Here is a 20957-nt window from a genome sequence, read left to right on the forward strand (position 1 = left end):
GGCTTGATGTTGGTTATTAACTATGTGATCTTAGGCAAATGACTAAGCTTGTCTAAGACCATTCCTTTCAGCTGTGAAATGAAATTGCCTCTCACAGAAAGGCTCTTAATATAGGGACTTTTTTTTAATTTGTGGATTTTTTTGTGTGTGTAAAAATATATTTAACATAAACTTTGCCATTTTAACCATTTTCAGGCGCACAATTCAGTGGCATTATAACCATATTCACAATGTTGTGCAACCATCACTATCAACTCAAACAGAAGTGCCTTTTTATAAACTGCAGTAACAGGCCACGAAAGGAAGAAAAACCCTCACTGGAGTGCCTACTGTATGCCAGGTGGATTCACATTAATTTTTACAACAGGTTTAATAGGAGGGCAATTCCATTTTACAGCCCTTCGTTCTTTATTTGGGAGTTTCCCCCAACTTTTAATCTAATGACAGCAGGAAGCAAACTAATGAGGCCAAGTGAAACCTTGCCAAGGGTTAACGCCCAGAGGCTGGGGAGGTAACTGCCTGCTCCGCGGGGTGGGTAAGAACCAGTAAAGTCAGACTGACGGGAGAACTGCTGAGGATAAGGATCTTCCAACCTTGAAAATCAGGACCCCCGTAACGCAGGGCCCACGCCCTTGTGAGAAACCGCCAGAAAAGCGACCTCCAACAGCCAAACTTGTCCCAAGCAAGCCCTGTAACCGACTGAACTGACACCCAGAATGGGCGGGAAAGCGACAGACACCCCAAGTCGCCCAACCCACCCACTAATCTTGCTGTCGTTCACGACGGCCCGCCTACCTTGTTCGCGATCGATGTTTTCATTGGCCCGCTTCCACCAGGCTTCCGTTCTCATTGGCCTATTCTTGTGTTCGTCCGGCTCCGGCGCATGGACCTCGCGCACAAACCCGTCAGTGTTGGGGCTAGAGGCCCCGCCTTCGAGTACCGTGTGCAAAACCAAACAGCCGTTACGGAGGCGGTGAAGGGGGCGGAGTCAGGTTAGAAGGAGGCACGCGACTGGGCAGCTACCGGGGTTCAAACCAGCAAGGCGAGCTGACATTGGCGGGGGCGGTGCGAGGAGGGCCTCCGGTTATTGTCTGGTGCTCTGGCTCCGGCGGCGGCAGAGGTGGCGGTTGGTGTTACGGTAGTAACCTCGGAGGCGGCTCGAGAGGTGGGAGCAGGTGCGGCGTGCGCGGGTCAAGTGGAGGCAGAGTCGGCGCCGCGTCCGAGCGGTCCGGGTGGAAGTAGCGCAGCGCGTACAGGAGCGGCACCGAGACCATGGTAAGGGCTGGAGCGGGGCCGCGTCTTCCCGCCTCGGCCCCGAAGCTGCGGGGCAGGTGTCACCGGCGTGCCCAGGGCCGCAGGCGTCGGACGCGGTCGCGCGACACCTGGCCTTCCCGCGCTTGCCCGCGGCCGCTACCTGTTGAGTATGGAGTTTGTCGGGCGTCCGGGCGCGGGACCGCATCCCAGCTAAGCCCCTCACCACGCCTACCGGGGAGTTGCCGCGTAGTCCCTGGTTTTCAAACTGGAAGCGCCAAAAACCCGCGACGTGCCGGGTTCCGGGGGGAACCGCGCTCGCCTGCGCCGCCCGGCCGTGGGCGTTTCGGTAAAAGCTTGCCGGGGTAGCGAGCACTGGCTCGGTAATCGCATCGTGCCTGAAGTTGGCTCACGTCAGCTCTGAGGCTGTGTGTTTAGTGCCATTTCTGAAGACATTTCACACGAATAAAATAGGTCTGCCCTGGCCTGCCCTGGCGGGAGTTGCTTGTTTGCGACGCTGAAAGACGCTCGGGTCACTAGAAGACTTCTTGTTGCACGTCAGGAAAGGAGGAGGGAGTTAGGAAGGACCAAACACCTTGATTTGGGTTTGAAACGCAGAAACAAGTGTTTGTTCTTTAAGGTGTGAATTCCTGCATAAAATGAGGTCAAACAGGATAACACTTTACAAGTCTTACGTAATGTGTTACGTAATCTTTGGAATAAATTTGAGATTTCGTGGGGAAGGTGGGCTTATACTCGTGGTCTTTGAGCTAGAAAGAATAGCTTTATAAATGATTTGCTCTAGGACAGATTTGGGATGAACGTCCGCATCTTCTGATTTCCCTGCAGTTGGCAGTTTTCACTATACAGCAGTATCTCCCTTTGCCTTTGCTATGAATTTTTCATCTTAAATTACCCGTTTTTTATTCTAAAATTCAGAGCTATGTAAGAAAAAACTGGCTTTTAGAAAATGAAAGTGAATTAAACTTCAACCCTGTTCTAAAGTTGAGGAAAGGAAGAAGTGCTAAAGGATGACTTATGCATTGCATCAAAGATAGTGTAAAGATAATGCTGTTGTTATGAAGTCTTATTTATGTTGGTAACCCTGCTTTAAGCATCCTGTCTTAAGACAGGTAACTTCAACTGGAGCTGCCTGCTTAAAAGTTAAGCACAGGTTGTCATCCCTCACACTGTAGATAGTAGTATTAGATGATTACTCTTGTGCTTGAGATGGCAGGTGTGGTATTTAATAGAATGCTTAACTGTAAACAGAACAGCCAGTCAAGAGGACAAAAATTTTGGTTATTGGAAAATTCTCAAGTCTTAGAACTGGAATAGACCTGGTGGATAATTGCATCCAACCTCTGTACAGTTTATAGTTTACAATTATTGTGCGGTGCTTTGTAGCAAAGTACTTTAACAAATTGAGGCACAGATTGCATCTAATCTATAAATTAATTTGCTCAAGCTGATGATTTTCATAATCCTTGTCGGTTTTTAGGATGTTTCTCATTAATCACTAGTGATACGCTATATATTTGGCATCCATTTACCAGTGGCTAAAAATGCGTAAGTATTAATGTAAGCTAAAAAAATTGACAAAATGTTGTCATTATTTTCTCAGTTGATCTTATTTATACTGCGTTCTTTTTTAGATTTTAAGCTTGAGAAGAAGTGAATGTATACCCATTACACTAATATGAAAATATCCAGTTTTCAAATTTTTCTGAAATGTAGCCCAACTTTCTCTGTATATATATTTTCTAAGAGGCTTAACCCCCAAAAATGGGAAGATGTGTATATATAGAGCTTGAGGGGCTTATGAAGAGAAAGTAATTATCTATTTATTGTACAATTTTATGTTCAGACAGATTTGATACCATGCAAGTTTGTTTTTATTAAGAAGTACACCTGGGGTCTCCAAAACTTGCGTATTGTCGTTCAATGTATTAAATATGATTATATGTCTATTTTCTTAAAAAGCAACAAATATTACAGATCTGAGACAGTAAGGATAAAATTGCATTAAGCAAGGTACTTACAGTATAAATTGGGAAGCCTGGGGAGTTTTCAGTTGGTGGCTTTTCATTAATAAGTAGTTCTTATGTTCATTTTCTAGTGCCTGGGGTCTTAAAACTTTGCAAGCGGCTGTCCAAGGCACAACAATTGGTCTGTATTCACCTGGAGCAACAGAGGAAAGAGAGTCAGGAATAGGAGGAGGAAATGGAATGTGTGGCTAATTGCCTCCGTGAACAGCTGCCTCCTTTGCCATGAGACCAGAAGAACTGGATGTGCTGGGCTACCATTACTGAACATTTTGACCAAAGATTTGTATAGAAGAATCCTGATCAAAAGGGGGAAAATTTCACATTCTCATGGAATCCAGATTTTCTGGAGCCATGGAGTCTGGATGGACCGCAAAACTGTTGCCCTAAATAATCTTCAAATCTTAAACCAAAAATATCCCCTAATGTCTTAAAACCCGAACAGTAGTTTAGCTTAACTAATAAAGAACGTCTGCCTTTAGCATTGTGCTCTTTTAAAGGCTATTTATATGGGATCAGATTGATAACAGCGTCTTCAAAGACTGGAAAGGAAACCTAGGGGGCAGTGAGTTTATGTTGGTGTGGGAAGAACAGCTCAGAAAAGGAGAGTGAGAATTATACAACTAGAAGAAGGTAATCAATGTCACCAAATAGTACATGTAGAAACTTGAATTAGTGTGTTTTTGCTGTGTATATTTTCAACAAAATAATAAGTAAAAAAAAATAATAATAATAGGTAGTTCTTATTTCCTAATCCTATCAGAAAGATGATAATTATCATTTTAGACTCACCAGTTAAGAGTTTTTTTTTTTAATGTTTTATACTAGAGCAAATTGAGATGGAAAATGCCTTTATCTGAGGGGTAGATAAGAAAAATTGCTGATTGAGTTGTCTTGTATAGTCAGAAGTTGTTAAACTATATAACGCATCCTGTTAAAAATCTAGAGATTCTCATTTCTCTTGGTTAAACTTCAATCGGTCACTTGCTAAATTGTTTAATGTATGAAAAAGAATATGAATTAGTGGCTAAGCTTTTTTTTTTTACCTGCCTCTGATACCTCCCAAGGCAGTTTTTTTTTTTTCTTTTCCCCATACGATTTTGAGAAATAAAACATTATATCCACTGACTCATGCAAATAGGGGACAATACATGGTTGATTTTAGCTTCAGATGGTTTTTAGGGGTATACCATTTCGAAGCTTACCCTCTACTTTAAAATATAGATCCTCAGAGCTAGCCAATTTTGTATGCTGGTTTCTTTTAACTAGCTCTTTTACAGTGGGAAAATAATAGATTTAAATGGTAAAATCAAACAGTGCGTAAGTGAAAATCAGTTTTCCTCTCACATCATATCCTTAGTATTCCCTGCCTATAGGCAAATCCTTTTCTAACTTATTGTGTGACCTCCTAGAAATATGTGTACACACATACTCTGTATAACCCATTTTTACACAAACAAGTTCATTGCAGTTGCACGCACCTTTTTTCACCTAGAAATATGTTTTATGGGTTGTTCATAACAACGCATTTCTGTAAGTACCTCATTTGTTGAAATGGCTGCATGATATTCTTTGCCTTTGTATACCATGGTTTAGTTAGCCACTCTGCTAGTGTACATAAAGGTTATTTGAGAAATAGTTATTTTCTATCCATTTAGAGTAGTAGTTTTTAAATCCCTTTATTAGAAAGTTTGAAGGTCTCTTTCTTTCCCTGCGCCCCCCCCCTTTTTTTTTAACGATAACCTTTATTTTTCCTTTCTTTTTTTTTTTTTGTTTTGATAATATTTTTTGTATTTTCGGTGAAAGTGTACACAGCAAACCAGGTTCCCATTCAACAATTTCTACACATATTGTTCAGTGACATTGGTTACATTCTTCACATTGTTTCAACATTCTCATTTTCTCTCTAGTTCTTCCATTCCCATTAGTCTAGTTTCCCAACCCCCAACCTTCTCATCTATGCTTTAGAATATTAGCCATTTGTTCTCATATAGATTATTTTTTTTAATTTTTATTGAGCTTCAAGTGAAAGTTTACAAATCAAGTCAGTCTGTGACATATAAGTTTATATATACCTTACTCCGTACTCCCACTTGCTCTCCCTCTAATGAGTCTGCCCTTCCAGTCTCTCCTTTCGTGACAATTTTGCCAGCTTCCAACTGTCTCTACCCTCCCATCCCCCCTCCAGACAGGAGATGCCAACACAGTCTCAAGTGTCCACCTGATACAAGTAGCTCACTCTTCATCAGCATCTCTCTCCTACCCACTGTCCAGTCCCTTCCATGTCTGATGAGCTGTCTTCGGGGATGGTTCCTGTCCTGGGCCAACAGAAGGTTTGGGGACCATGACCGCCAGGATTCCTCTAGTCTCAGTCAGACCATTAAGTGTGGTCTTTTTGTGAAAATTTGGGGTCTGTATCCCACAGATCTCCTGCTCCCTCAGGGGTTCTCTGTTGTGCTCCCTGTCAGGGCAGTCGTCGGTTGTGGCCGGGCACCAACTAGTTCTTCTGGTCTCAGGATGATGTAAGTCTCTGGTTCATGTGGCCCTTTCTGTCTCTTGCTGCCCCCCTTTTTTGGTAAGAGACTTTTTTTCTCTCAGAAGAGATAAGCCCTGAATATTTCTGTGGGAATAATATATGTTATATTGACATTTAAAGTTACTTCATTATGAAATATTTCAAGTATCTTAAAAGTTGTATTGACTTGATCAGGATTCTTTGATCTGAAAATTGGGAAATACGTTCAGATTTCCAGAAATCTCAAGTTTTATATAGGTGTTTAAGGTTGACTTTAAGTGATATAATCAAATATATATTTACACATGAGGAAAGCAGTAACCTAAATTTTTTTTACCACCAAAAGTAAAGCTAGAAGAAATTTTGTTTCCTGAATATTTTGAAACAGCATTTTCAGCCCTTCATTTGAAGCTTTTTTTATTCTAGGCTGGAGGCAAAGCTGGAAAAGACAGTGGAAAGGCCAAGGCTAAAGCAGTGTCTCGTTCACAGAGAGCTGGACTACAGGTAATATATTTGTGTTGTAATAGTTTTTTGCTAAAATTATTTTCTTTACTGTTGCAATTCATGACCCATAGATGTTTCATTAATTACAAAAGTAAATTTGTGGTATCACTACCTTTAATACTGAGATTGAGTGGTCAAGACTTAAATCGTAAAGCATCTATCTTTAATTTGTCTTCCCTTCTTTCAGAAGAGCTAGTTATTGAAAGGTCTTAATTTGGTAATTTAGTACTACTAGAATGTATTACTTTTAGATTATAATTACATCCTTAGTTCTTTTATTGGTTGTATCATATTGAAGTGAGTAAGCTGTAGTTTTTTTTTAAAGAAGATATTTATAATGGTATACTAACTTTCAGGATGAAAAAAAAATTTAAGAGTAGTGAACTGTCCATTAGTTCTCTAAATATTTCCCTAATAGCCTCAGTTTTAGACTGAGTGGTCTACTCAAGACCACTGAATATTTTCAAACTTCACATATATTTGAATTGGTGCAACTTTAATCTACAAACTTGACATTTTCTGGGTGAGCGAGAATTATTCCCTGTGTAAAGAGGTTGGGTTTTAACCTCTTGGCAGTGGTGAGTCATTGAAAGTTTTTGATCTAAGTCGTACTAAAAGAAGGGGGATGAGAACATATTCTTGAAGTGTGTATATTCTTGACTTTAGGACACCATGTAAATTCTCAATTAGAGTTTTTTAGAAGTACATTTAATATGAAGAGGGAGATGGGAGGCAGATGTAGGAGACAATTGCAGTGGTTTGGGTATAAGGTAATGTATACTTGAACTAGAGTGGGATGGATAGAAATAGAAAGCATGTGTGCAGAAAATGGGAGGGAGAAGTATAGGATTGAGAAGAAAGTTAAGGTCAAAACGAGAAAGCTCAAAAGTTTAGAACCTAAGTGACAGAAAAGTTTGTAATAGGGACAAGTTATGAGATGATAACTTGGAGTCTTTTTTTTTTAAAGTTCTATGAGAATGCCCACGTGAAAATGTCTAAAAGTTGGAGATATGAGTCCAGCTTTTCAAGAGAAGTGATAGAATTACAGATACGAAATCATTTCTGTAAAATTGATAGTTCATGCTGTGGACGAGTTTCCTAAACATATGAGAGGGACACAAGAACATGGTGGACTCTTCAGAAACACATGGCTTTGGAGTCACAGAAGAAGACTGAGCAGGATCAAAGTTAGTGTTAGAACTATATATAATCTCTGAAGCCTAATAATTTTTCTTTCTTTTTGAGATCCTACTCTGTGCCAGACAACATGGCAGTCACGGAGGATGCAGAGGGGATTTAAGGGGTGGGTCCTGCTCTTATGAAGCTAGTAGTCAATTAGGGAAGAGATGTTAAACTCAAATTCTCAGGCTTTTTCTCCTTACTGATGAGATCTGAAATGTCAACTTCTGGCCTTTAAGAGTGTAGTTTAACAGAAGCCAAGTTTTGGTTGGGTAACAAGAAAATAAGGATTTCAGGATTTCTTTTTAAATTTTAACTTTGGAAAGGAGGTAGATATCTAGACCATAACGGGAAGTAATTATTACAGACATGTATAGAATTTTTTATTAGGTGTGCAGAAGGAACCAGTGGAGAGGGAGTAATTGGAGATACTGAAATGGTGGGGCAATAAAAAAAATGAGGAAATGCCATAGGAAATTTGTTGGGAGTAATCAAGGGTGCAGACAAGTGGGATGGGGTACTTTGGAAATAAGAAAGTACCTTTTCACTTAGAAAGTAGAAGGGAAGAGTAGCAGTGAGAGAATGGTCATAATTTTTCTTAGATATCAGGTCACCTCTTGAAATTGAGGAAAGAAGAATGAAGTTAGAGGCCTAAGGAAGGAAAAGTATGTTAAGGAACCAACCAAATATGAATATAATTATTGAGAAATGTGGATCAGCATAGTTTCCCTTCATGTTATATCGAAACTTCCCATATTATGCAGAAGTTAATTCATAATATCCGGTGGGGTTATTTCTTTAAAAAGAATTTCATTCTGTCCTCAGAGGGGCAAAAGCCGGCCTCAAGATTTCGGGCTGATTCTGAAGATATACATGTAGGCCCCAGGAACTGTTAACTGCTAAGTAGATTTGGTTTAAAATACGTATAAAGCAAAGTTTTTCATTATTTCATGTTTTATCCATATTTTAAAAAACATATTAGTCTTTTATTAAAGAATTTTAAAGTTTTATTACTGAAAATTTGAGTGCTTATTACTCAAAATTTAAGTACTTCCCACTTAGGACAATTTCTCTTTTAGTTTCCAGTGGGCCGTATCCATAGACACTTGAAGACTCGTACTACAAGCCATGGAAGAGTTGGTGCCACTGCTGCAGTGTATAGTGCTGCGATTCTAGAGTATCTCACTGCTGAGGTTTGTAGGGGGGAAATGTCTGTTATATATGTGAATCCCAAGTGGTGTTAGACTAAATGGCTGAAACCCATAGATTGATTTCAAAATGACATACGTGCTAGTCGGTTTATTTCAGTAGTGGCTTTAGGTGTATCCTGTTGGCCTCTTACTCAGCGCCAGTGTCAAAAAGAACCCTGGTTGGTATGTTCAAAGGTAAAGTAAGGTAAAAAAAAAAAAAAAAAAAACCCACGACTTTGACTTGACCAAGAAATGTAAAATGATTTAAATACTGGGGCGAGTTAAATGAGCTCTGAAGTATGCATATAATCAATAGGTGATATTTGGGAAGTTAACAATGTAACCTATTAGTTATAAAGTTTGCCAGAGTGATAGATTTAAAAAAATCACAGATATATAAAAGTTAAAAAGGCTTAACCGTTCTGTTTCTCTGTATGGTTGTTTGTATAGAAATGCTCTGTCTTGCTCAGTTTGACATTAGGAAGCTAAATTCATTGAGCAGCCGTTCCTAATTCTTGGATTCTGGATCACCACTTCCCCTTTCCCTACCTCTCTTAAGGAAGACAAATGGAAAACCATGAAACTCCATAAACTCTTCCAGGCAAGGGAAGTAATTTCATTTGTAAGCAAGCCAAGTGGTAGAGATAGCCAGCCTGGTAGAATCAGAGGAACGCTGGAGAATTTAGATTTAACTCGTATGTTAATTATTACTGTCGTTTCATTAAACTTACCAGTTATTTGTGTCCCCTTGGACATTTAGCATTGAATTACAGGTACTTATACTTTGGTATGTCATGCACAATGGGTTTTGTGTTGGCACTATAGTAACAGTTAAGAACCTTTTTTCCCCTTAAACCGGTTTTTGTTGTTTAAAAGCAAAGAAGTTTCCTGAATAAACTGAATGCTTCGAAGGCCAGTGTATCAAGGACAGGGGTTTGGGGACCATGGTTTCAGGGGACGTCTAAGTCGATTGGCATAGTAAACTCTATTAAGAAAACATTCTGCATCCCACTTTGAAGAGTGGCGTCTGGGGTCTTAAACACTAGCAAGCAGCCATCTAAGATGCATCAATTGATCTCAACCCACCTGGATCAAAGAAGAATGAAGAACACCAAGGACACAAGGTAATTACGAGCCCAAGAGACAGAAAGGGCCACACGAACCAGAGACTACATCATCCTGAGACCAGAAGAACTAGATGGTGCCCGGCTACAACTGATGACTGCCCTGACAGGGAACACAACAGAGAACCCCTGAGGAAGCAGGAGAACAGTGGGATGCAGACCCCAAATTCTCATAAAAAGACCAGACTTAATGGTCTGACTGAGACTAGAAGGACCCCGGTGGTCATGGCCCCCAGACCTTCTGTTGGCCCAGGACAGGAACCATTGCCAGAGCCAACTCTTCAGACATGGATTGGACTGGACGATGGGTTGGAGAGGGATGCTGGTGAGGAGTGAGCTTCTTGGGTGAGGTGGAGACTTGAGACTATGTTGGCGTCTCCTGTCTGGAGGGGAGATGAGAGGGTAGAGGGGGTTAGAAGCTGGCGAAACGGACACGAAAATAGAGAGTGGAGGTAGGGAGTGGGCTGTCTAATTAGGGGGAGAGCAATTTGGAGTGTGTAGCAAGGTGTATATAAGTTTTTGTGTGAGAGACTGACTTGATTTCTAAACTTTCACTTAAAGCACAATAAAAACTATTTAACAAAAGGGATAAAAAAACCAGTTTTTGTTGTTTAGATGCAGACTTTTAAGACGCATATTCAATTTTGTTCACTATATTTCAGGTATAGTATTCTGACTTAGAATTTTGAAGTCCCATCTAAACAGAGCTTAACTTCACAGAAGATATTATTTATCTTTCAGATTTTGATTGACCTTTTTTAGGTTAAGAATAGATAGTACGTTTTTCCAAACATTGAAATTTAGTAGAGTTAAAGAAAATACTGAAATCTAAGCCAGGAGTTTAGATCAAGGTAATCACTTCTCAACCTTGGTTTCATACTAGAATTACATGGGGAGCTTTCAAAAAACAGTGATGCCCATCCTTACCCACACCAATTACAGTCTCTGATTCCCTGGTGTTCGTAGAACTCAACAATTGATTCTGGTGTATATCCAGGGGGTTACCACTGCTCTATTTAAATGAGGAGGCTCCGTGGAGTTTTTTTCGTGTTATTTACATTAAAGATTCTGTAATGGCAGTATAGTTCATGGAATCAAAAAACAAAAATGCATTGTATAGCCAGTTGGGACTTTGTAATTCCTCTAGTTCCAAATTCCTGTTATAGAATAAAGAATTTCTGCCTATTGCCTTCACATTACAGGGCCCACTGACATTAAAAACTGGTCACAAGGGATGTAAAAATTACTTCAATTACATTTTTAAAAATTTTCTGTAAGTATTATTTTAAGAATTAAATTGTAGCCGTTAAGGCCTATGCAGAAATAGACTACATGGATTTAAAAATATATGATTTTTCTAAGCATTCACATCTATAAGTTAGAATCATATTTAGTATTATCCCTTATCTTTAATTTCTTTTTATATAGTGATAGGTTTTTCGATCAAGTTTTTTTTAGCTCTGTTGCAGAGAACAAATACAAAAGGGATCAAATGAAATAATATACTTTTGAGAGTAAAATGCATTATAGAAATACAAGGAAGAAAAACATATTGTGTGTGTGTATACTTTGTTGCATGTACAGATACTGTAGTGATCTTTTTAGCTATAACTGGGAATACACATTGAATTCTTAAAAACTACATCCTTCAGTATTTCATGGATGCTCTTTGTAGGTACTGGAGCTGGCAGGTAATGCTTCTAAGGATCTCAAAGTAAAGCGTATCACTCCGCGTCACTTGCAGCTCGCAATCCGTGGTGATGAAGAGTTGGATTCTCTTATCAAGGCTACCATAGCTGGGGGTGGTATGTATTACCTTTTGAGCCTAGAGTATTGTTGGCGTTTCTAACTAATACATAATTCAGATCAGTGATCAATTTGAATGGCTAACTAGAAAGTATATAAACTTTAATTCTCTAAGTGTTAAGTCTGTTATGATTCTAGTCCTCTTCGTTACATCTGAATAAGTGTTTTGTCTCCTTGTAGTGGTACGTTATTTTTATTTTTAGCAAATTGTCTAAATTTCATATTTGATACTGAGAGCCTGATGTTTAAAATATTTTCCATACCCTTTTAAACAGTGTTTGAAAAATGATTGTGAAAAGTCGCTTAATGTAATATCCTTGAAAAGGATGAGATATTCAAATGAGTCTGGATTAGAAGATGTAAGTGGTGGTCCTTGCTCTCTTCTGGATCCCAGACCCCTTGGAGAGTCTGATGGGAGCTGTGGTTCCTCCTCTTAGAAAATGCAGACACCTTCACATACAGTTAGAGGGAGTCCTGGACTGCTTGGGGAGTGAGGAGGGACTTGGTGCGGATACTTCAACAGGGTCAGAATGTGGAAACGGAATTTTACTGTGTTCTTTATTCATTTTATTCCTGGTATAATTACTCTTTTGCTCGAGGTGCTAAAATGTTAAGATATAGCCAGCACTAAAAGTTTATAGTAATATTGTTTTTATCTCATTCTAGGTGTGATCCCTCACATCCACAAATCTCTGATTGGAAAGAAGGGACAGCAAAAAACTGCTTAGAGAGTTGTTTTAACCAGCCCTCTTCCTCCCTGTCATTGTACTGTAACTGGGACAGAAGAAATAATGGGGATACGTGGAATTTTTAAAACAGTTAAATGGAAAAGCATAGACAATTACTGTAGACATGATACAAGAAATATTTGTATGTTCTTAGGTTCAAAGTTTGATAAAAGTATCTTTTCATGTGGTAACAATTGTGTGTTGATTGGCTAGGTTTCTCCCATGTGTTTTATACAGAAATGGAATTGATAAACCATTTTTTACAAAATTAATTTGTCTCAAAACTGTTCTGTTTGTGATGTATTGGAAAGATTTTGCTCAGACTTTGAAATTTTTTAAACCTCAAATTGGTTATCATATATTAGAACAATCTTAAAACATAAATTAGGAATATAGCTTCATCATGATTAAATACAGTATTTCAGTGAATCTAAGATGCTGTCGATTGTAATATGCACCATTTTTTTTTTATATGCCACTAAGAAAGAAAAACTGCCAATTAAACCATGATTTGCCATCAATTATGAGACACATCCCAATTTCAGAGATGTTGCAATATGGGAAAATGTGCACTTAGGACTGATGAGATGGGACAGCAAACTTACTTATTGAGCACTTACCATGTGCCGGAAACCCTGGTGGCATAGTGTTTAAGAGCTTCGGCTGCTAACCAAAAGGTCAGCAGTTTGAATCCACCATGCACTCCTTGGAAACCCTTTGGGGGTGTTCTACTCTGTCCCGTAAGGGTCGCTCTGAGTCACGATCGACTTGACAGCCACAGGTTTTTTGTTTGGTACCATGTGCCAGGTCCCATGCTAAGTACTTTTTGCATGCTTAGCCTCATACCAATGAATTAAATTTTTACTCCTCCCCACCCCCATTTTATAGATATTGAACCTGAGGCTTACGGAAATTAAGTTTTTGTCAAAAAACATTCAGCTCGTAGTTAGAACGTGGTATAGCCAGGATTTAGACCTAGAGTTAGACGTCTGACTCTGGAGTCCACACTCTTACCTGGAGTTGAAGTTAAATTTATCAAAGTTTTCTTTTGATTTAAAATTCCAAATTTTTAGTGGACTTTGAGAAATTTGAATTCTGTAAATACAGACTTAATTATGCAATACACAGGCAGTGAAAAGTGCCTCTTCCCTGTGGTCTTAGGTATGCATTAACTTTCGGAGTTGGATTCAATTGAAATCATTTTTCCTTACAGATTTGCATTTTCATCTGTTCCTAAAAAATTGGCCAGATATATTGCTATTGCTGCTTATGGATACACGTTCTTGTGTTTTTTTTTTTTTTCCCACTTTCATTGCTTTTTTTTCCTTTCTAGTTTAAAAACCTGGTTCTGTTGGTAGCCTTTGACGTAAGTTGTCGAAAACAGCAGTCAGCCTATGGTGTGAGGAAGTACAGATGTTTTGTGGCACTGTCACTGTGATGCCTTAGCCAGGCTGCTTTGTTGAAATTTACCCAACCAGTCTAAAATAGTGTTAAGACTTAAGTTTTTCTTATTTATAGTAATATTTAGTAATTTATACAGTCTTCTAAAAATCATTTTTTCTTTGTCAGCTTCTAAGTAGCTGTTACAAGATTTAACTGAGCAAGCATGTACCAGTTAATGGTATAGAGAACTCTATTTTTCTGCCTGGGAGTCTTCATTAAAGAAGGAAACTTTTTAATATTTTATAATACAACACCATCAAAACAGTTCGCATTTTAAAAAGCTTATTTTATTATGGAAAATTTCAAAAATATACAAAAATAAAGAGAATAATAACGAACCCCTGTATATACCCTATGGTCTCCTTATTCCTACCTCCCCCCAGTGGCTTAGTTGGAATCCTACCCGAGGCATAATATATTTTCATGTATACATACATCAGTGTGTATCTCTGTGAGTCGGACACTTTTCAGAACATGACCATAGTACCCTTAAGACTGTTAACATTTTTTTTACATCAAATATCTAGTCAGTATTTGAATTTCCCTTATTGTTACAAAATTTATTTTACAGTTGGTTTATTTGAATCAGGATCCAGACAAGATCTGTATGTACCTTGCATTTGATTGATATCTTTTGTTTCTTTTTAATCTGTGGAGTTTCTCTTTTTATGTTTTTCTTGTCATTTACTTTTTGAAGAAACTGCATTGTTTGTTGTATAGAATTGTCCTCAGTGTGGATTGTACTGAATGTGTTCTCATGATAATATTTAAAATTTCATCTGTCCCCTGTATTTCCTTTGAACTGATAGTGAGCTCTAGAGGGGCTTTTTGGTTCTGTTGTGTTTTTTTACAAAAATAATTCATAGGTGATGTTATGTACTTCCTATTGCATCACATCAGGAGACACACAGTACCTGCTTGTGTCTCATGTTGGAATGTTAAGGTTGATGAGTAAGTTTGGATGTTGTCAGCCCAGTCCATCCATTGTAAAGTTCTCTTATCACCTTTTCCCCTGACAGCTTTAGCTACTGTTAGTGATCATTGCCTAGATCCAGGACTCTATTAGAGGTTGTAAACTGGTGATATTCTAGTATTCCTTCTGCATTTATTATCTGGAATTCTATCAAGAACTTTTGTTCATCAGTTTACAAGGTAGGATAAAAAAATTACACACTCTGATTGAATTGTCTGTGAGCACATATTTTGAAGAAGTTTCTGTATTGATGAGTCAGGATCCACAGTTGTCCCTGTGTGAGGATTTAATAGTTCTCGGAAACCAAAGCAGCAACAGAAAAGAAGACAATAATCAAGAGACCTTCCTTTGCCTTGAATTACTTATGTAGGGGTGTTTTATTAGAATTTTCTAGATGATTACTTCAAATGTCTGTTTAATTTTGATAGTGTCATTATTTGACTCTGTTCCTAGTACTGTATTTATGTTTTGTTTTTTCATGGAAAACTTAACACGTACAAAAGTAGAATAGTGTAATGAACCTTTGACCTTTGTTCCCCTGATGTTACTCCTGGTGTACTTGGCAGCCCAGCAGCCACAGTCATGATCAATCTTGTTTAATTTATACTCTACCCCTTCCTTCTACTGGACTATTTTAAAGCGTGTTGCAGCCATCATATTTCATCTATAATACTTCAATATGTATCACTAAAAGAAAACTTAATAAAAAACAAAAACTATTATCGCACCTAAAAATCATTTAGAATAATTCCAGAACTGTATTTTAAATAGTACAGCAGAGATAAGTACAGTAGCACTTCAGAGAAGGGAAGGATCTTTTTTAATAGAAAGTAGAACTTGAACTGGGCAGAGAAGAATGGGTTGCATTTGGACATCTAAAAAGAAGAGTTTAGGGTAGGGAAGCAATGTGAATAATGTCTTGGGAATTAAGAATGGAGTGTATTTGGGGAGTCATGACAAAATAACCTAAACAGTATATGATTTGAGGTGGGAATAACAGGAAATGCAATACTAGACTTGGTACCTATGGCTGAATTTATTGTGATGATTCTTTTTTGACGTTTTATGATGAAAATTTTCAGACATGCACGAAAGTTAAAATTGCACAATGAACAATTCTTAAAAACCCACTACCTAGATTCTGCAACGAACATTTTTCTGTATTTGCTTTATCACAATCATCTATGGGATGGCCCTGATCTTATTATTTATTTGTCCTGTTGTTAGAGAAGAAGTATTCTTAGATCACATGTCATTATATTAGATGATTGGGAGTTTTCAGTTATCTACTGAAACAAGGTTACACAAGGGTATGTGCTCAGTAGAACCAAGGAACAAGCTGACTGGACTGACTGTGGAGATTGGCTTCTCGTAATATGAAAAGGTTTTAAGATAAATTCTTAATCTACTTAACTGTGATTTTAAGTACTTTAAGAGCTTGTATATGACAGTTTTCTAAACATATAACATTTTATATTTGGCATTTTTGATAATCCACATTGCAACAGTTGTGAAATGAAGACATTTAGGGAGTCTGGCCTAAGCACTAGAAAGCATGAGAACATGAGGATGGAAGGGGTATAGTTAATATCACTTTCACAGTTTCTGTTCTGTAAGGGAGTATGAAGTGAGTGGGGTAACCACAAATAGATCCTCCTCACCCTGATCCCAGGTAAAAATTCTTTGCTATGATCTACCAGTTAGGTAACTAATATTTCTTAAAGTACAAATTAAAACAAAAACCCATTGCCTTCAAGTTGGTTCCAATTCATGGAGACCCTATGTGTTACAGGGTAGAAATGCTCCATAGGCTGTTCTTGGCTGTAATCTTTATGAAGGAGCCCTGGTGGTACAGTAGTTCGGCTGTTAACCAAAAGGTCAGCAGTTCAAATGGACCAGCTGATCCTTGGAAACCCTACGGGGCAGTTCTCTGCCCAGAGGAAGGCTGTAAGTCAGAATTGATGACAACAGGTTTTTGGTTTTGGTAATTTTTATGAAAGCAGATTGCCAGGCCTTTCTGCATCACAGCTGGGTGAGTTCATACTGTCTACCTATAAAGGTATAAATATGTGGTGTTAATTCATACTTGGATGAGACCCAGTCTAACTGCTGTAATTAGTTAACCACCTAGCAGAATACCGTGCAGCATTTTTGAAGGGAGGGCACATTTTGCTTTGGGGGTCTTAGGTATACGGGAGGGATCTGAGAGGAAAGGATAAACAAACTGGCAGCATTTTGGCCCCATGACCTTTGGTCACCTGGTTTTATACCTGGTGTCACATGGCAAAAGGGGCTTTGCAGATGTAAATAAGGTTTCTACAATAGGGATACTATCCTGAATTATCTGTATGGGTCCAGTGTAATCACATGAACCTTTAAAAGCAGAAGAGAAAGACAGACTTGGAGTAGGACTCACCACGCCATTGCTGTCTTGAAGACAGAGGGACCACATACGTGGAAAGCATGAGAAGGAAATGAATTCTGCCAGCAACTAGTGATCTTGGAAAAGGACCTGAATCCAGCTACGGTGTGCCAGGCTTCTGACCTTCAGAAACTTGTTTAAAGCCGCTAAGTGGGGTAGTTCGTATGGCAGCGATAGGAAAATAAGAAATGATAATGTTTGCATTCTTGGACTCCTTAAAGGTAGAGAGTTATGACTTGTTAAAAGCAGGTGATAACATGCCTGGTAGTGTGGGAGTCCAGTACACCTGGGTTCAAGTCCTTGCTGGCTGGCTGTGTGGCCTCAGGCAAGTGACTTAGCCTGTTTTAGTTCTGTCTTTACCCATAAAATGGTGGTGATGATAGTCTGTGCCTCACATAACCTGACTGTTAGGGATGCATCCAAAATGCTTAGCAGTGCCTGGTGCCCAGAGTGCTCCAAGACAGTTACCTAAAAAACCTGCATTTCCCTCTTCGCTCCCCAGTCAGCACTTTTAAGCAAAGCCTTTATTCCCAGAGGCATATTAACATAGGCAGATTAAACTCCTAATTCAGGACATTGAAACTGGGACTCCCAGGCCAATCAGAGGACAGCTGCAGAAAGTACATGCAACAGGAAGAATCAGTGCTGATGAGGTAACTGAGTGACTTAAAATGTCAGGAAGTGAATCCACGGCATGTGGCGAGCTGTATCTGGGTACCTTCTGTGTTCCCAAATTGGAAATACTGTCATAGTGCATTTTTTATGAAATGTGCAAAAACCAGTTACTGGTAACATGTGAACTAATAGAGAAAAAATAGCTTTGTTGAAACAGGCGTGCTAGGCAGTTAGATAACTTTGTTTATCTTGTCCTCTGCTTCATGCACCCAAGAGTGAAACTTGCTTCTAGGAGACTGTAAATTACTGTGTCCTGTGGTATACATGGGAATTAGCGACACCAAGAATATGAAGTATTTGTGTGCCATGACCAACTGTACTTTTTATGTGGTACAAGGGCTCCGTGAGCTGCTATGGCGACATCTGTACACAATGGGCATTCCATTTAGAAACTTGTCTCAGAAAATCAAAGAGGTGAGCTCCTTAAATAAGGAGCTGAGACAGTCCTGGCTGTGTGGCTTGTGGCTCTGGGGACTGGTGAATAGGGGAGAAGACCTGAGGCCCTCTTTTATGTTGATATTGCTAAATCAGTTGGAGAGTCAAATTTTTCCAGGATTTATGACCCTCTTCTCTGATGAATTACACAAAAGCTTCCTCTAAATTTTTTTTTTGATAACATTCTGGTTTTGTAAGTAATCTCAACACAGCCACTTTACATCGAAAATCTTAACACCCAGAGTTAAGCTTGTTTCTTCTGGTTTGGCCCAGATTCTTCAGGAAAGCCTAATTCAAAAAAGCTGTTTAATCCTTACATCATCTCACTGGAAGATATAGGCCTGCCCACTTGCTTCTATCTGCTCTTAATTGTGAGTTCTTTATTTCTGGCTGTTTCCTGTTTTGAAACCTTTGGTAGCTAACCTCTGCAAATGCTTGTAGTTGCTAAAGTTAGCTATGTAGCTATCTATGTAACATGTTAAAGTAGATTCCAAAGGTTTTCTATTTGGCAATAGCCTAGTCTGGGCTTAGTACGTACTTTTGAAAATAATACCTTTTTTTTTTTTTTTTTTTAAACTTTTATTGTGCTTTAAGTGAAAGTTTACAAATCAAGTCAGTCTCACACACAAAAACTTATATACACCTTGCTAAAAAAAAAAACTGCTACATACTCCCAATTGCTCTCCCCCTAATGAAACACCCTGCTCCCTCCCTCCACTCTCTCTTTTTGTGTCCATTCCACCAGCTTCTAACCACTAGTACCCTCTCATCTCCCCTCCAGGCAGGAGATGCCAACATAGTCTCGTGTCCAGCTGATGCAAGAAGCTCACTCCTCACCAGCATCCCTCTCCGTCCCATTGTCTATGTTTCTTTTTAAACTCTATAATTAAGACTTTTCACTACTAATTTAAATATTGTATTCCTTTCTAACTTCAAATGTCTGCATTTGTATGTAATGGAAATCATTTTATGAACAGATGAGTAAAATTAGGGTTGGCCACTGACGGTGGTTCCCAAACTATTTTTTCATGGACCTTTTGTTACCTGGGTCAATGTATTCCATAATAAAATTGAATAATGGTAGTTTTTTTTTTCTTTCCCAAATGGTAGAAAGAACAAGTTTATTGTCTTGTCAATTTTTTCTTAAAGTTTTCCTGTGTTATTTATCAACAAAGAATGAAAGATTTGCACATTAATGTTAATGGAAATGCTGAACATATTTCATTGGTATAATTTTTCCATGGTGTGTGCTTGATTTGATCTTTTATTATAAGTATCTTCAAATCACATTGTTGGTAAAGTTCAAGTTTATATGATGGATTTAAATATATTCTGTGTAAAAAAAGATAGACTGCACTAAATAATATCTGAAAGATCCCTTTTTGCAGACCAGACTTAATGGTCTGACTGAGACTAGAAGGACCCTGGTGGTCATGGCCCCCAGACCTTCTGTTGGCCCAGGACAGGAACCATTCCCAAAGCCAACTCTTCAGACCGGGATTGGACTGGACAGTGGGTTGGAGAGCCTTGCTGGTGAGGAGTGAGCTTCTTGGATCAGGTGGACACTTGAGACTATATTGGCATCTCCTGCCTGGAGGGAAGATTAGAGGATGGAGGGGGTTAGAAGCTGGCAAAATGGACACAAAAAGAGAGAGTGGAGGGATGGAGTGGGCTGTCTCATTAGGGGGACAGCAATTGGGAGTATGTAGCAAGGTGTATATAAGTTTTTGTGTGAGAGACTGACTTGATTTGTAAACTTTCACTTAAAGCACAATAAAAAAAATTTTTTTAATCCCTTTTTTGCTTTAGAAGTGATGAGAAAGTTTCCTGTCACTGGAGGTATTCAAGTAGAGTCTGAGTTAACCATCTGCCAAGAATACTAGGAGACTGTGGGTAGTTCTGCTAAAACCTTTTCTAGCCCTTCTCTCATTAATCTCCACAGGAGATAGCTTCACTTTACAGATGAGAAAATTAAGACATAAAAATATTCAACTCCCCAGAATCATATCTGAGATGTAACAGAGCTGAGAATCCGGTCTGTTTAGTGTAAAGTCTTAGAATTTTTTTCTATATGTAGGGAGAGCCACTAAACATTTTCTTTGAAAACCTACAATGTGCCTTATGTGGATTTGTCTCACTTAATCCCCTGAATAAATCTCTGCAATAAATATCAACCCTAATTTACAGATGAAGAAATGTAGATTCTGAGATGTTAGATAACTAGCCTAAGATCACACAACTCCAGTTTGTGGCATAGCTGGTATTTGAACCCTGATCAATCTGACAGTAAAGTCCAGACTCTGCCAGGACCTGCTGCAAAGAGTACCATGATAGCATCTGCAGCAGGTCTTATGTTGTTTGGGTTTGCTTGAAACTATATAGAAAACGGGATTAACACAAGTTTGGAAGTAACTGTGGAAGTTCTCATTTTAATGTCTCATATAAAGCCATGTGGCTTTTTGAGTTGCCTATGCATGACACCAATAATGTGAAATTTGTCTCCAAAAATGGAGGATGCCAAGAGACCAAAGAGGCGGGCAACTCCAGTGTGGCAGCAAGGGAGTATATTAGGTAGACTTACAAGGCAAGTTCTGGGTGGCTGAAGGAACCAGAGCAGATCACACCCCGCAGTGGGACAGAGGTTTTGTAGTGGTGGTGGACAATAAT

At 38.8% G+C, this 20957-nt stretch overlaps 1 protein-coding gene across 1 annotated transcript; it reads left to right on the forward strand.

Moving 5' to 3' along the window:
* Positions 1-1083: 1083 nt before the first annotated feature.
* LOC100659941 (histone H2A.V) lies at positions 1084-20077 on the forward strand. Its single transcript, XM_010598276.3, has 5 exons — positions 1084-1275; positions 6238-6315; positions 8574-8687; positions 11484-11613; positions 12281-20077. Exons 1-5 carry the CDS (start codon positions 1273-1275, stop codon positions 12340-12342), a joined length of 387 nt encoding a protein of 128 aa, XP_010596578.1. The 5' UTR covers positions 1084-1272; the 3' UTR covers positions 12343-20077.
* The last annotated feature ends 880 nt before the right edge of the window (positions 20078-20957 follow it).

This window comes from Loxodonta africana, chromosome 8, assembly GCF_030014295.1.
Source record: "Loxodonta africana isolate mLoxAfr1 chromosome 8, mLoxAfr1.hap2, whole genome shotgun sequence".
Lineage (NCBI taxonomy): Eukaryota > Metazoa > Chordata > Mammalia > Proboscidea > Elephantidae > Loxodonta > Loxodonta africana.